Here is a 17,822-nt window from a genome sequence, read left to right on the forward strand (position 1 = left end):
GCACCATATAGTAATTCTGTTAGAATGTTTAACTCTTCTGCATTCGTGGTTATATTTTCTTTTAAAAATTTTAATCTCTTTTTTTTGTATTCATGTCTGCAATTTATATTTATGGTTCATGAGGCATAGTAATAAAATTTAAAGGACATGACCTTGAATTTCATTTAAATTGTGCCTCATTGATATTTGCAAAGGATATACCCACGATATTTCATATCCATATCACTAATAACACAGGCCTGCGAATTTAAACTTCATAAAAGTTATTTTGATTTTGATAATGGATTTTCCATAATTCGAAAATAATATGCATTTTTTTCTATCATGTAAAGATTGTTTACAAATCGGGAAGAAAAAGAACTCTTACAAATATCAAATTATATCGTTTACCACAATAATCGTTATAATGTTTATAACAAAAATACAAACAAACTGAAGAAAAGGGAAGAACATTAATGTCAAATGAATATGCATCTTCATTCATCCTGATTTTTTGTGTGAGATCTACATCTTTTAGTCTCAAAACTACATGTTATGGTCTTTCTTTTATGTATTGCGTCTGGAGCATCCCGTTTCAAAGACCAGCAGTCATCAGCCATCTTGCTGATGTTCCGCCTTCCCTGATACCCCCTCTTCATTTCCCCTTTCCCTTTGTTCTTCGCTGACAGCACCGAGATTTTCAAGGAAATAGTCAGTATGTGAGTGTAAGAAATGAACTTTCAAGTTCATATTATAACCCAACTCTTTGAATTTATTGAGTATGTTATTAACAATATTTTCCTAATTTGGTTCCTTGTTGTTTCCTAAAGATTTATTAATAACACGTTTAAAGGCAATCTACGTTTCTTTTTCAACTTTCGTCATTGTCCTTTCGAACTGTTCAACTGAAGTCAATTTCCTAATCTGAGGCCCAACAAAAACCCATTTTTTAAGTTTCGCTTCTGAAAGAGCTGGGAATTGTCCACATAGATACTTGAAACAGTTGCCATCTTGGTCTAAGGACTTTACAATCTGCTTCATGAAGCCCAGTTTTATGTAAAGTGGAGGTAATAGGACTTTCTCTGTATCAACCAAACTTTCACGTTCAATGTTTGTCGATCCTGGTATTAGATTGACTCTGAGTGGCTATTGCTTCTTTATCCAGTGCTGATTTCGTGCTCTGCTGTCCCATTCATACAAAAAACATGGAAACTTTGTATAACCGGATTGTTGACCTAACAACATACAAGGACTTTTAAGTCTCCACAAAGTAGCCAACCAAGTTATTTGTATTTGACCTTATTAAGAAGTTCGAGATTTTCGTATGGTTTCTTCAAGTGAACTGAATGAGCAATAGGAACAGATGCATATATGTTACCATATATGTGAAGCATAACACCTTTTAGAATTCTTTTGGAGAAATCAATGAACAATTGCCACTCACTTGGTTAATAGACTGCAACTCCTATCATTGGTATTAATTCAGCAATATTGTTGCAATAAACCAGTGAACTTTCTTGCAAAAAGTATGGTATAAACTCTTTCTCACGATTTCTGTACCAGTAAAATGATGTCCCTGGAGAAAGTAAGTTCTTAGCCCGAAGTCTGGACCCCCAAATCTCTGAATAATCCTTTGGAAGGCCCAAATCTCTCATCAAATCATTAAGTTCACCTTGCGTGAAAAGTTGTGGTTCACCAGACGATTCAGTTTGAAAACAATCCCTATCATAATTTCTATTGATATCAGATTCAAAATCAAATGAAACTGTATCAAGAGTCTTTGGTGGAGTAGGTACAGGTACATCAGGTTTATGAGCAACAGTTCTTATAGTACATTGAAGGTTCGGATAAGAAATTTCCTTTCTATTTCGAGTGCTATAGCCTTGTACGTTACATAAGTAAAAATATCAATCATCTTCGTGGTTTCTAGGGGTCACACCAAACCATCTGAATTCCAAAAAGCAAATAATTTTTCTAACCTTTAGTCCATTGTCTCAACTCTTCGACACAAACGGTGCAAACTTTGTGCGGAGCCCATGATTTGTCTTGGTCCCCAGGGTTTATTCCAAAATACGCGTAATACGCTGTTTTGACAAATTCTGTAATGTATTGCCTTTGTTTCTTTACAACAAATTTACCTCAAATATAACATAATATGTTTGCATCACTTACACAACCTCTTGTTGCAATAGCGACGAATAAATGATATTGAAAAAAAAAATAATAATGTCAAAGTGCACGCACAAAAAAATACTATCCAGAAGTGACATCTTGCGGCCTGTTAACCGTTTATGTACTAGTGGTGTGTTTCTCGTGGTTTCTAGAACGATTGATAAGACTCTCACGTCACGATTGGTTTAGAGAAATCTATAGCCAGTGGTTGGCAACATTTTAACCATAAGAAAATGTGACCCTAATTCAATGAAAAGCATTCACTTATGTAAAAGTACGTATGATGTTTTGTGAGAAATCTGTACGTGATGAAGAAAAATGGATATCATTTTCGGATTCAGCGTACAGGAATTACTGTAGAACATGTAAACATCGAAGGCCTGTATAATATACCTCTTCAATTCTGAATTATGTAACGGTTAGTGGTCTTATGAATCACCCAACACACACTATATTACTACAAAATAGCTATTGAAACACTACGTATGAATGATAACAATAAAACATTTAACTGAAAACACTTTTATCTTTTAGCATGAGAGAGTCAAAAACACGAATCCAAGCATTTACCTGTATGTAGCCTCGAACTTGTTGTAAAATCCATATTTAAACAGTATTTTTTAAAGAAATTTCCAAGTTACTTCTGATCTTATCTACAGGTGATCTACATTTCCTTCAAATGTGCGTGTTTTCTCGAAACTTTCACCTACAGAACATTGTTATTTATATTTATTCATTGTATTTTGCATACATATTTATAAAATGCTTATTGAAGACAAATTAAATTATGAAACAAGTATGCTAGTTGAAAATAATTTCATTACTCAGAAGTACGACATGTGCTAGTGTATCAACAGAAGCTGTCTAAGCCTTATTAAATACATTAACTTAATTACAACAGAATAATTTCGTGCCCTCGAGTAATTCAATATTTGATGCAGCTTTGAATATAGCTTACAGCTGAGGACTAACAGAAAGTAAACTATAAGTCTACAACTTATTTTAATTTATGTTTCATTTTTTCGAGTCCACATGCCAGTCTTTGTATAAGAAAATAGTCCGGAAACTTTAAGTGAAAGCAAACATGTCAGATTAAGGTAACATAATTTTCGCACATTTGAGACAAATAACATTCAAAAATTAGTTTTCCAACTTTGTCTTAAGTACCATATCTTGTTGTCATGTATATAGGTTGATTTGTTTTACTTGATTAATTGTTTGTAAATTAGATTATTTGAGTGTAGGAACTTAAGTATCGTTTCTGGTTTGTTGGATCATCTTTTATTACAACATACAATATTTAAGTTACGTAAATCACAAGATCTAAGAATTGGGAGAATGTTAAGGAGTATCTTTTTTCATTATATTAAAACATTCAATACAACTGTTGTGTCACCAGCCGTAAGTTTTCATAAGAGGAGTTTTATTTCTTTTGTTTGACAGAAAAACACAGTATTGAGATATATACATGTAATATGTTGGATTTATAAATAAATAAACATTCGTCTTTTAATAGATGGGCCAAGCGCTGTCTTGGTTAGTTTGCTAGACTGCGGATCCAAAGTTTGAGTCACATTAACTCCAGAAGAAAAAAATACGTTCTGCTCTTTGTGGCCTTGGGTGCGTTATAGAAGTGATGGTCCAATTTTCATTATTTATTAGAGTAGATCACGTGTTGGCGGTTGGTGGTGTTGACCAGCTATCATCCTTCTTGCCTATCACTATCTGGTACAGATCGAATATCTTTGCGTGAAATCCAACCAAACAATTTTTAATAGATTATGTTACAACAACCTGTAACAGCTTAACCAAACAATTTTTAATAGACTATGTTACAACAACCTGTAACAGCTTAATTCCTGTATGAAAAGACTATATTCTAAAATTTAATATTTTGATTTCTCTTTTCAAAAGGTATGTTACAACATAAAATATTTTATTTTCTGTTCGATAGATTGTTTCACAAATACATGTAATAGTGTGTTGCCTGTTTTGAAAGAATATGTTACAAAACATGGAACTGTATTCATCCTGCTTAGAAAGTTGTGTCATAACAACATGTAACAGTGAAGTTTACTTCCTGTGTTAAAACACTTTGTTACCGATATTTATAATAGTTTATTTCCTGTTGGAAAAGACTGTGTTACAATAACATGTAACAGTTTACTTCCTGTTCTAAATAACACTAAGACTTTTTGCAACAAAAACAGTTTTGCGCCTGTATAAATAAACATTACTTTATTTGTACTAAAATATTCAAAAACAGTTGGGGTTTTGAAACAGTTTGATGTTGATTCTAAACTGCAACAAATTAGTTTTGATTCAAAGCAGAAATGGAATGGTGCTGTTGTCTGCATTTTGACACTTACTGTATTAAAATTACCAATATATATTAATTTGGTAAAACATAACTTATTCAAAACTTCAGTTCAAAAGCTGGTTAACTATATAGATCAGAACTAAACGGTAAATTCGTGTGTCAAGTCTATAAAGAAACTATCAATAAGTTCAAAGTCATTAAGCTATACTCAAGATTCAAAATTTAATAATGATTAGATAGCATTGAATCATCAGTTCTTTACTCTCTCTCTCTCTGTTAACGATGTTTTTGGTCGTAATCCCAATACGTTATAAGGTTCTGCCAACTTAGAAGATTTGCAATCGTAAATCCGTATACTAAGCCAAAATAGCAAAATAGTCCTTATAAGTGTAAATATTAACCAAAAAAATAAACAAAGCATTCATATTTTATCCATTATTACCAATAATAATAATAATGAAACTAACTATATAAAGGGATACATAGTAGACCATTACTTAAAAAAACACATACAAATCAGTCATTAGCTCGTAGATTCCACTCAGGTTACCGATACCCAAAACCTGGATATAAGTGTTCATATATTAGAAGTGGACATAACAGTAAAATCATAGATATAAGCATACTATCAAAATTATACCGTTGTTTTATCACACATTCTCTAAATAAACGTGAGACATCGGAATGAAGAAATATCCGTATAATTCTCTCAACCAACAGCAAATGATAACCTGGCTAACTTACATTCAGTTTTCTTGTCATGAAAGATAAATTATTTCTAACAAATATTACTGTTTAGTTATAGAGTGGGTAAAGAGAAGATAGGAAAAGTAAAGAAAAATAAATATATATATATATACATTTAACTAATATGGTGTAAATGAATAGCTTAATTTTATTGTACCTTTAATAACACTTTAAAATCGATCAAAAACTCACTGAGATTTATTTATGAATAATACGTACGTAGATGTTATATATCTAAGCGTACATGAATTATTATACGTAACATGTTATTTTTAATAAACTGTCCTTACATATTACTTTATTTTACAGAAAGATGTGTATGAAATCACCTGTCATGTTTTTCATCAGAAAACATAACAAATAAACATGTGTGTTATAATATATTTCTGCTAGTATATAAAAAAACAATGTTTTATGAAGAGTCAACTTTACATTTATCAGGAGATGGCAAAGTAAGTAAAAAAGATAAATATCCTGAAAATATTATTGTTCAGCACACTGTCTGAGTAAAAAAATCAAGTTCAAAACAAATTATTTCTGATTTTATAAAAATCATAATAGACTTTCGGTTCATTTTCTAAATACATTACGAATTTATTAATTTATATAACTCTTGATATATATATAGAAATAGGAGATATATATGTTTATGGATTAATATGTATCAATATTTAAATTTATTACAATGAAAGTACGTATTTCGTTTCTCTAATATCTACTTTAACCTATCCTTTGTAACAGTGTTTGTCCTTTAAATGAAGATAGTTTATGTTTTAGAATTCACAGCAATAGACGTTTAACCTGGAAATTACCCAATTATATGTGGGCCATATAACTGCTATCAACATATTTTAAATCGATCGTACAATATTTTTTTTTAAATCTCTCTTGACAGATATATAGAACATTTTCAAAAATAATCTTGGAAAATGCTAAAGTTTGAAAGAAACTAAAAAATCATAGGTGGCATTGTGTTTGTTTTCACCACTTTAACTATAACTTTAGCTTACTTATGTACTACGTGAATACTGGGTTATATTCGCGTTTAAAGTCTAACAAAGACGCAAGTGAATTTATCTTTCAGATCTACAAGGTAATTATGTTTCTTTTCATCTAACAAGCTCGAAATTTACATTTGGAATTCCGCATAAGATGGAAACTTTGAATGAACAAGTAAAAACGGTTAAAATGAACTGCATGTTTGAAGAGTTTCTTTTAAACCACTATATACTAGTAACCCTTCAAATATCAAGTAAAATAGTCAAAAAATTAGGATTTTTGTTTACAGCGCTGCACAAATGTTTCATCTGAAGCAGTATAAGCTGAATATTAGAATGACAACCTAATTATGTCATATCAAGAACATTACAGAGGGATACTTGTTATGCTAGTATCGAACACAATTGATACTTTTATACATTATACCTTCTATGATGTAATGGCACTTACGCAATTGTCAGCCACGCTAGAAAGGCATTGATCGAACTGCAAGAATCAATGTTCTAAAACCTTTAACATAGTTTAACAGGTGCGGTAGGAACAAAATAATGACAGTTACATGTGGTTGAATAGTAGGAATCTAAATGAAAGTTCTAACACTTATTTTTTAATTTGATTTACACGTAATCTTGCGAGTAGTAAAACTAATCTTACTCTTTAGAATAAAATGCTAAATTTCAATCCACAGTAACAGATGTAGGTTTTTACATCGAAACATTTCACATTTTTACTTCTTCTTTATTGGTTTCTGTTATTGATGAAAGATATGGGGTAGAATAGTTTAAATTATTTTTGATTAAATAATAATTGTGAAATTCAGTAGAAATATATTCACTATTCTTCTTCAAGTCGAAAACAAGAGGTCACACAAAGAAGAACACCAGTAATTGCAAGATTAAGTGTTATCATATATATTTAAACATAGATATTGTTTTCATCAAACCGGTTAAAATACACATTTTAAAGTTAACTACAAACGTGTATTTTTTTCTTTATGTTATGCCTTTATCTAAGCTGCTTGGGTTAGCTGTTTTATGAAATTAACTATAAATGCTCAACAACTCCATCAAGTCAGTTTTGTAGCAAATAACCAATCCAAATCATTAAGAATGACAAGAAATTCAGCGTTTCAATATTGTTGCGAAAATTATGTAGCTAATATTATTTTAAGATCAGTGTTTAAACTTCATAAGCAGTTTTTAAGAAACATTATGTAAAGCAGTATGTAAATATAGTTTTGCTTATTATTTCTGATATACACGATAACTCTTGACAAGTCTGGATTTCACACTACTGTAGCAAACCAAAACTGCTAAGTTTTAAACATATAACTTAGCCAGAAAAACACGAATGTGGATTTATAAATTTGCAACTGAAACAGTATCATAGCAACTGTTTATCTTGCTCGTGGAATCTAGCAATTCTTAAGGACCTATTAGTTGTTCCTCTCCATGTTTTTAGAAAAGTTCCACTGAAATACCTTAGAATATCCATTTTCTCTAATAATTTATTTAAAAAAGGTTGTTATTGAAATAGAAAAATTAACATATTTCTGCAACTCTAAAACTGAATGATTCAATGTCTCCAAAAAAGAGGACGTTTTCATTTTACCGACTATTTACTAGCTGTAGCTGGTTATTATTTCCACAGCGTACTTTGGTTTTGAGAGTCGCTATAATGTTTCAGAAATGTTCATATATTTCTTTTGATATAAAAGTTTAATTAACTTTTTAAAATTAAGATTTCAGTAAAAAATTCAGATCAGAATTGAAATAGTGGAGAACCCTTCAGTTGTTGCTACAAAGTGACGTATTTAGTATTCGGAAGTTACAGTACGTGGATGTGAAAATGTGGTTGCGTTATTACAGTTACTCAAATCATACTATTCGACTAGAGTAGTCGAGGAGATAGTGGGTGGTGCTGTTGACTAGCTGTCTTCTCTCTAATCTATCAGTTCAAAATTAAGGACAGTTAGAACAGACAACCCTTAGGTACCTTTTGCGCAAATATCCGTAAAACAATAAACACTATTGTAACTAAGATGGTGGACTAGCGACCAGAGCTGTTTCATTCAATTACGTTCAAAAAGTATTTACCGATTTCTGTTTCTACGCCTACAACCGATAGCTTATAAGTTCTCACCTTAACTTATAATGATGGTATCCTCTGAAACGTCTCATGTAGTATAGTTTAGCTTGCTTGGAATGATAAAATAAAAATTCAATTTTAACAATAAGTAACAAGCTAGATACCTAACAGATCTTACTTTCTTAGATAATATACTTGCTACAATCCTGTATATCTGTCATATCTGTTGTGCTCGTGTTTTTGATGCTGTGTAAGTGCCACTGTGGTATCATCGATTTTTATCTTGTCTTTACACCCACACACATATTCGATATCTGGTAAGACGAGCAAATTTATCTTCATTTTCTAAATAAGAATTTGAGTCACAAACAAGGAAAAGATAACGTCTTTAATGATGAAAAATAAATCTTTATACTATTATCAGTGGAGATAAAGTGTTGCTTTACGGCACTGCCTATAGAAATACATATACACTATGATATATGGTATAAGAATTCAAATAAATGCATAAATGAAATAAAATACGCCTGCAAATATGTGCTGGAAATTCGTTTCAATGATAAACTTATTGAAATAATTGAATAATGACGACCAATTCTGATGTTATTAAAAACTGAAAAAAACAACAACTTTTATTTCTATTTTACCCTAATAACTGTTGTATAAGTTCTAATTCTAAATATTTTGTTAAATACTACTAATTTTTTCGGACATAACTAAGCAGAGAATGTAAATAAATACGATTAAATCATACAGTGCATGTACGATATGCATAAAACTATGTAATTAATTTTACGTTCTGGTTAGAAAAAGTATAAGAATAAAATGAGCTTTTCTTTAAATCCTGTTATTATTATTATTATATTTCCAAATCATCTTGCGCATATTAATTTAGCTGCATAGGGCTATAATTATGATAAATTATAGATTACATTTGAGTTAAGTTTAATATAAAAGCTTTCTCGTTGTGGTAGAACTGGTAAGGTATCGGAGGATATTAAACTATATTCTAAAACTTAGTCAACAATCTTGCTGTTGTTTTTGTTTTCTACACTGAAAATGAACGGCTTAACAGGATCTGTAGTTCTGAAGTAACTGTTGATTATGAAGCTATCCAACATTAAATAAATTAATGTAAAAAAGGGGGCGATCGAAATTTTAAACTAATGTCCAACAGAGAATAAATTACTGTCAAAGGGGGAGGGGCGCGATCGAAATTTTAAACTAATGAATCACACATTTAAACAAAATCAGCGCTGAAGAATGCAGACAAGTGTTCTGTCGAAACATGTAGTAAGCTTTTACTTATGGTTATGAATTGTTGTTTGTCTGCCTACCGTTATATTACCATAATATGCTTCCTTACTCAAGCAGCACTGTAATGTATTTTTATAGCAAAATAACAAAACTGCATCCTGATGTAACTATCTCCGGAAATATTTACCCAAGTTAAAATTTTCTGCACGTATGTTTTGGTTTGTAAACGAGGATATCGGCGTGCCAGTCTGTTTAGCTGGAGTTCCCGGTTCGCGTCTCGTTAGTGCAAAAAGGAAAAAGAAAAAAAAACGCGCTCAGCACTCTGAGGCCGTGGTTGCCTAGTAACAATGACGATCTAACTCACTATGCAGTCTGACCACAGTAACTCAAGAGTTGGCGGTGAGTGGTATTGACTAGCTGCCTTCCCTCTAGTCTAGCACAGACATCCCTTGAGTATCTTTGCTCAAGTATCCGAAAACAACAACAACAACAAAAACTGACTAAATAAATATAGTCTTATATATCTGGTTTTTGGTTTTTCTATTTTTATGAAAATAAAATTTTAAACACTTTTTGATTTTTCCCATAGTTATATATATATATATATATATATGTGTGTATCCGGTAAGTCATACCTGAAAAGTATTATTCCAATACGACAGAAAATGTACATGTTAGGTTTGCGCGAAATTCAACAAAATAAATAAATAAATAGAACAACTTATTTTAGTAGCTCGCTGTCACAAGGCATTAACTAATTCACAATTCATCTATTTCCTTTCGTGCACAGTTAGTTGAGATATGTAGTGCTTCTAATAACTTAACTTTAGTTGACAAAGTAGGTATCTAATCTCACTTAATACTTAAATTAGATTTATATTTAGTAAATTTAAACATCGTGTATTCACTTTTCACCGTCACTAATCAGAATCATATATGCCAAACCGATTAACACTATAGTTACAAGCTAGACAAGGCTAAAAGTCCAGTGTTTTATTCTAATAACATGATAATACAAGCTAAAATAACTAATTGTAAAACGTGTTTACTGGCATTAAAATAGATAGAAACTAAATGAAACAGTAAGTGAAATACGCTCGCTATACGAATGAGTTTCGTGAGTAGAATATATAGATACTATACGTGCGAGTATAACATAGAAAAAATAAAGAGTATTTTGAGAAGAAAAAAGTCATGTTGTATATAAAATTCATATCTGTTTTACTACTCGTAGGGCCGAGCGTGGTCACATGATTAGTGTGCCCAGACTTTGAACTCGTGGTTTCAAGGGTCGTTTCCCTTTGTCAAAAACTGTGCCCTACACTTTGAAAGTGTGATGTTGCTGTAAGAATGGTGATCAAATCCTAGTATTTGATCCGATAATGGTAGCAGAAAAGCTAACTATGGGTGCTGTTAAACAGCTGCATTCTCTATAGGATGTGAGCTTAAAATCATGGACGACTTATGCACAGATAGCCTTGTGTAGCTATATATATGTGAAAATTCTATATAAAAAAGAGAGCACTACTTGTTAGACCAAAACATGTGATTTGTATTAATGTCGTACATAGTCTTTAAGAATTAAGCATGGAAAAATTTAAACCTAAAATTAAAATAAATTGAAGGCTTACAAAAAGGTTGATGAGAAAAATTAGAATTATTTTTTCAGTTATAATTAAATTAGACAGCTAATTATACACACATAGACCAAACTGTTTTAAAGATGCATGTTTGAGAACATTAAATAAAAAATTGCAAATCTGATGTATATAAGGAACTAACAGGCCTGTAGTTCACAAAACTGTGTTAGAATAAATCTTAAAGTAGAACATTTGAGCAGGAACACACACACACACACAAAAGATTTACAGCTCAGATCATTCACGATTTCCAGAGTAAATATTAACGTTGTTGACATCTGCGATGAATATCACATTAACTACACGATATTTTAATTTAAACAATTTGATGTTCAGCAGTAGCACAGCGCAGGTATCGAAAACCGGGTTCTAGCTGAACCGCCAGGGAGCAATTAAGAAAGAAAAACATATCAACATTTGACGTTTATACACCTTAAATTTATCTAAAATAAAAAGACGATATTGAATAAACTTTTATGAGAGAGCTTCATATCCAACAAAGTGTTATAACTTGTGACAGGTAGTATCTCCTCACATGTCTTTTATTGTTTTCACCCTCAATAGCGAGTAAAATAGTTAGAAAATCATAAGACTAGCAAGTAAAATCTATATAAAAATCAGCCAGGATTAAGTTATTTTGGTTTACTTAAATATATTCCAAGTTCCTTTGTAGTTCATAGTAGATTTGAATAATAGAAAAAAAGGATTATATATATATATATATATATATCTTAATACTGGTTGAAACTACTTTTGAGGATACTTTTATTTAGTTGTTAGGAGTTTTATAGTGCTATAAAATCAATGAAATGTAACCACATTTAATCTCAATGTAGAAGCGAGTGTCGACTTCATTTCCTACCTACTACAACTGAATATTTAATTTTTAATAAATGTCTTACGCTATTGCTTTATCTCATTACACACACTTCAAAGAATTGTAAAGTAGTGTGTTATGCAATATAAAACACTATCGCATTTTCAAAGAATTTTTCAATATATATATATATACCATTTATCCAATAAAGGTTATATATGATAAGTATGGCCATAACCCTCATAAGATGTGCGCTATTCAAACTTGAATATACATCATCCAACTCAAACAGTTTTGCTGTTACGAGAAATGTGTGAATAATATTGATGTCCAACTGTTAACTTTTATTTGTATATAAGTATGTTCTTAATGCCGGGCGTGGTCCATTGCTTGATGTTCCCGGATCGATGGGCTCATGACCCGTTGCAGCAAAAACCTTTCTGTAATCTGGGACCAAGGATTGGGCTATAAGAGTGGCCGTCAAATCCCACCATTGGACGGACAAGGGTAGCTCAAGATATGGTGATGAATGCTATTGATTAACTAGCTGTTTTTTTGTTCATTTCAATTTTATAGGTGGCTATACGCAGATAGCCCGCTGTGTAGCTTTGCATGAAATTCTGTAATTTAAAAACAAACAAACTGAAACAAAGCTATTTTTACATAACTTATTAGAAATTCTCAAAGGACTAATAAAGTGGAATATGAATAAAAACCATGTGCAATTTAGTTCAAGTTTATCAGTTTTGTTAGGCCTAAAAAACTCATTGTTTCGCCAATGGAGGAGTGTAACAACTGCTTATTAAACAAAAGCATGGTTAAGATTTCACATCAGATTCTCTGTTTGGATTATATATTTATAAGTACCTATATAACAGCTTAGAATAATATATGAGTGACGTTGAAGTGTTATGTGATGCATTTACATGTATCCAGGGTGTGATAGAATAAAATATGAATGATGATGAAGTGTTATGTGATGTATTTACATGTATCCAGGGTATGACAGAATAAAATATGAGGGATGATGAAGTGTTATGTGATGACCCTGGATACATGTAAATAATGATAGAATAAAATCTGAGTCACAGTGAAGTGACACGTGAAATGTTTATAGGTACCCATAGATATAATAGAGTAAATTAATAGTGACTATGAAGTGTTATATGATGTATCTACATGTATCCAGGATATGATAGGATAAAATCTGAGTCACAGTGAAGTGCCACGTGAAATGTTTATAGGTACCCTAGATATAATAGAGTAAATTAATAGTGACTATGAATTGAAATGTTTATGGGTGTTGAAGATGAGATATAACATATGAACATCCACTTAATATCTTGTGTTTAATGGTCATATTAAAATAAGTCAAGAGTATTATTGTAAATTATTTTCATTAGGTTGATAAAAATCTCAAAAAGTAAGATTTAATTCGTGTCTATCCAGCATTTCAAGCCGCATATCCAGAGTTTTTTTTTGTAATACGTAACTGTATATACACTACTTTTTACAGCTCATTTGTATTGAAAGATGTTTTAAAATGTTTTTAAATGTTACCACGACGGGAATTTTTATTTCTTCTAAAGTAGCTTTGTTTTTACTGTGAACTTTATGAAGTTTCTTTAGTTAATGTGCGAATAATTAATAGTTTCAAGTTGTAAGAGGCATATTGCAACACATTTACAGGGTGTTTCATGTATTATACCTTGCATGCAAACTTAGTACGAGATTTAATTATTTAAATATATAGGTATCGACTCGTGGAACAAGCAGACAGTCCGTGGCGAAGCATGCGAGTCGATCCAGACGAAGCTACCACGTTTACCATCTACAACCTTCAACCCAATTCAGATTACGAGTTTCGAGTCCTTTCGCGCAACACCCTTGGAGATGGAATGTTCAGCCCAACAGTTAAAGCTAGAACCACCCGTAAGTTTGATATGTGTAATAAAAGTGTAATAAAAAAGAATATTGTCATACCTCACGTGTATCACCAGAGATAATAATCTAAACTATATAATTTGAATTTGTTGCTCTAGATGTAAAATAAAATGCATTTGCAGAAAAGAAAGTCATTAAGTTAATATTAGCTGGCGTTTAGAAAATTACGTCTTTACTGCATCCAAAAACCTTTTCTCCAAAAGTCACCGTTTACTTCTACAAAACCTATTTACGTTTCAGTAAAAAGAAAAAAGACAAATTACAATACAGAAAGCTAGCAAGTTAAAGTGATAAGAGCTTGATTCTGACCATGATGTATTTTTTACTAGCCTGGGACTATCTTGGAGGTGTTTACCCCACAGATGCTTACGGAGCAACGTATATTCCAACTGTTCAGAAACCCTCTGGTAAGTTTGTGTTTACTAACATATATTCCTCGTTTGTTTTCTTAGTTTTTAAATTATATTGACTCATACATATATATTAAACAGAACACTCTCTGAATTACTTGAAATTATACACCAAAACAAAATTAAGATGATATATATTTTACTGAAACATATTCACCTGACCTGTAAGCTTTGATTAACACGCAATGTCATATACGACAATTAGCATAAGTCACATCAACTGTTAGTCAGAAATGCCTTACGACAATTAGCATAAATCACATTAATTTAGTCAGACGTTGCACTGTAAATTTTCACCATGTTAATATTTTCTTTGTCAGCCTTATTGATAACGTAATTTAAAATAACATTTCCTCAATAGCCAATATTAACTAAGTGTGAAGCTACGCAGTTTCCTGGTTAGCCGAATACGTTCATACATATAATACCATTTAATCTTGAGAGTTTATAACTATATAATGATATCCTAGCTGTAAAGAAAGGTATTTTCCCAAAAAATTACTGAACTACACTCGTGAATTTCATTCATTTTTTGCTGCTAACAAGTCAGAGAGAAAATAAGCCTTTCTTTTAACTTGCGCATTTTTATGTGTGTGTGTGATTTCTGTTTTTTGAAGGATATTGAGCCATTGATTGATTCATGTGCAATTAAGCCAACATTTATGATGACAAAGCGGAAACACTCTTTATTGTTTACTTGATATATTACCACTGCCATAAAAATAAAGAGCATGGGTGTTTTAATAGTTTAATAATTTATTCAAGACTTACGTGATTGACAATGTGGTTCCTGTTTCATTATATTAAACAATGCAGTAATAAGTACTGTTACTCCAACTAACGTAACGCTCTGTTTATTTTACTATTAGGTTAGGCATTTGAGATACCGCCCTTCCTGTTGTTAAGCCACAGGGGAAGTGGGGAGGGGATGTACTGCCCTGTTTGATTAAAAATGTTCACTAAATCATTCACGCCGTTTATGTTTTTCTTGCCCATTTTACTTTTGTTTTCAGAGTTAAGATATTTTTGTATCAAGTATTTAATTTATATCGCCTTCAAAATGTTGTTCATTCGAATATGTTAGGTTGTTTTAAAGTAGCAACTTGTATCGCATTGGAATTAAATAATAAGTTTTGTCATAACGCTGCTAGCATTGAAATTGTACTTGCATGAAATATCTGATTATTGTAAACTTTACATGAAAAATAAGATGCAGTGAAAACATTTCATAAAAAAAGTTTTATACCACTAGAAAATATCATCATCTAAATAATTGAGAAAACTTTACAAAAACATTTAATTTTTCAAAGTTATATTAATCTCCAGGTTGAAGATGTAAAAATGCTTCTTTTTTCGTTTCACTAGTTGTTGCGACTAAATCTAAATCAAAGACTGAATAATTCGATGTATTTTATTAGTAAAGTCACATGGTTCAGATGTTTTTACCGTAAATATATATATATTTAAACCAATAAAATTTAACTTTGATTGGCCAATAATTTCTTCGAGAAGTTAGATATAATTAAACAGGGAACATTGTTTTGTAAATACGAAGGTACCATGCCATAATTAACTGACTTTTTCTTCGCAGTTTTTATTAATTCTTCAGCGTTCTAAAGACTGAAATCAATGTTACATTACCATCTCATACAATAAATGGGATTACAATTTGAAAAAAAAGAAGTCATCGCCGAGGAAAATCCAATTAAGGTTAGCTTTAAGAAGACATTGCCTCTAACGTATTGGAACTCACGCGTAGAAATGTTATCATCAGGAAAGCTTTACTTTTGTGAATTCGAAAACCTCTTTCAGTTTCAAATAGTTTCTTGTGTTTGATAAACGAAAAACATGTTTAACTTCCTGTAAAATATTTTCACATTGAATATAAAATATGACCATTCTTTGAATGCTGGTGTTTCTCTTTTTTCAGCTTTATCAAGAGAGTGCGCTATGCATACATCACTGTTAACTGACGTAGAAACAAAGAGTTTGTTTGTTTGTAATTTAGCACAAAGCCCACGACGAGTATCGAAACCCTGATTCTAGCGTTGTAGGTCCGGAGACATACCGCTGTGCCACTGGGGCCGGAAACAAAGAGAGAGTATTCTTCTAAACGCAATCTGTGGGTTGCGGGTTCAACTCCCCGTCACACCAAACATGCTCGCCCTTTCAGCCGTGGGGGCGTTATAATTTGACGGTCAACCCCACTATTCGTTGGTAAAAGAATAGCCCAAGAGTTGGCGGTGGGTGGTGATGACTAGCTGCCTTTCCTCTAGTCTTTTACAGCTAAATTAGGGACGGCTAGCGTAGATAACCCCCGAGTAGCTTTGCGCGAAATTAAAAACAAACAAACTTCCAAGAAGAAAAATGTCACATTAACAGAAACAATCAGGCCCGGCATGGCCAGCTGGTTAGGGCAATTTTGGGATCGCGGGTTCGAATCCCCGTCCCACCAAACATGCTTGCCATTTCAGCCGTGGGGGCATTATAATGTAACGGTCAATCCCACTATTCTTTGGTACAAGAGTCGCCCTAGAGTTGGCGGTAGGTGGTGATGACTAGCTACCTTTCCTCTAGTCTTTTACAGCTAAATTAAGGACGGCTAGCGTAGATAACCCCCGAGCATAGCACAAACAACAATAATGTAATGCTGGGAACTGATTGTCCTCGTGTAGCTTTGCGCGAAATTCATAACAAACCAATTACAAAGAAACAACCAGTACCGTTTCTTTTTCAGAAAAATAAACCTTAAACTGACAGCGACAGGTTGAGTCCTGTATAATTTTGAGAATGATAATAGCCTGAATAATATCGAGTTTTATGTACACGATACTCTGATTTAATGTTTTTACGTACTTATAACTTCTTTACTGTTCATTTACATATTAATTCAAATATTTCACGTACATGAATAGCGATATTATTTTATTACCTATATACAAACCGCAACACGAAATCATAACATCTATAATCAATACATTCGCAACAAACACAATTCGGTAGAAGTTTGAGAAGGTTTACTAGCTTCAGTACTGTCGTATTGGTTAGCTTATAGGAACAGTGTTTCTCAAATGTTGAATTAATAATCAAGGATGATTTTATATTCAAAATTACCATTGCCAGCAATTTTACTCTCACCCAGATTTATTAACTGCTATAATATTAGGTCGTCAAGAAATTAATGTCGCTTTTTTTTTAGATGAAAAAATCGAACAACTTATATATCAAAACAATATATTTATTAAATGAAATGGTCTCCATTCTTATCGATGATGCTTTTCCATTTTACAATCAGGTTGTTAATGTCCTGATTAAATAAATCACTTGGCCTTGAAGCAAAAAAACATGTCGATGTTCTCTTTAACACCTTCCACATTTGCATACGTTTTCCCATTAAGATGGTGTTTCAGCGAACGAAAAAGATTGTAATCTGATGGTGCCATATCTGG

The 17,822-nt window shown here is 31.8% G+C and overlaps 1 protein-coding gene across 1 annotated transcript in view; it reads left to right on the top strand.

The window, feature by feature from the left end:
• The window catches only part of LOC106457230 (protein turtle-like), a 66,968-nt gene that overhangs the window by 31,804 nt on the left and 17,342 nt on the right, over nt 1–17,822 (top strand). The window contains exons 10-11 of the mRNA XM_013916627.2: nt 13,773–13,951; nt 14,293–14,370. Of these exons, the coding sequence (XP_013772081.1) occupies nt 13,773–13,951; nt 14,293–14,370 (257 nt within the window). The remainder of the gene's footprint in view (nt 1–13,772; nt 13,952–14,292; nt 14,371–17,822) is intronic.

This window comes from Limulus polyphemus, unplaced genomic scaffold, assembly GCF_000517525.1.
Source record: "Limulus polyphemus unplaced genomic scaffold, Limulus_polyphemus-2.1.2 Scaffold15, whole genome shotgun sequence".
NCBI lineage: Eukaryota > Metazoa > Arthropoda > Merostomata > Xiphosura > Limulidae > Limulus > Limulus polyphemus.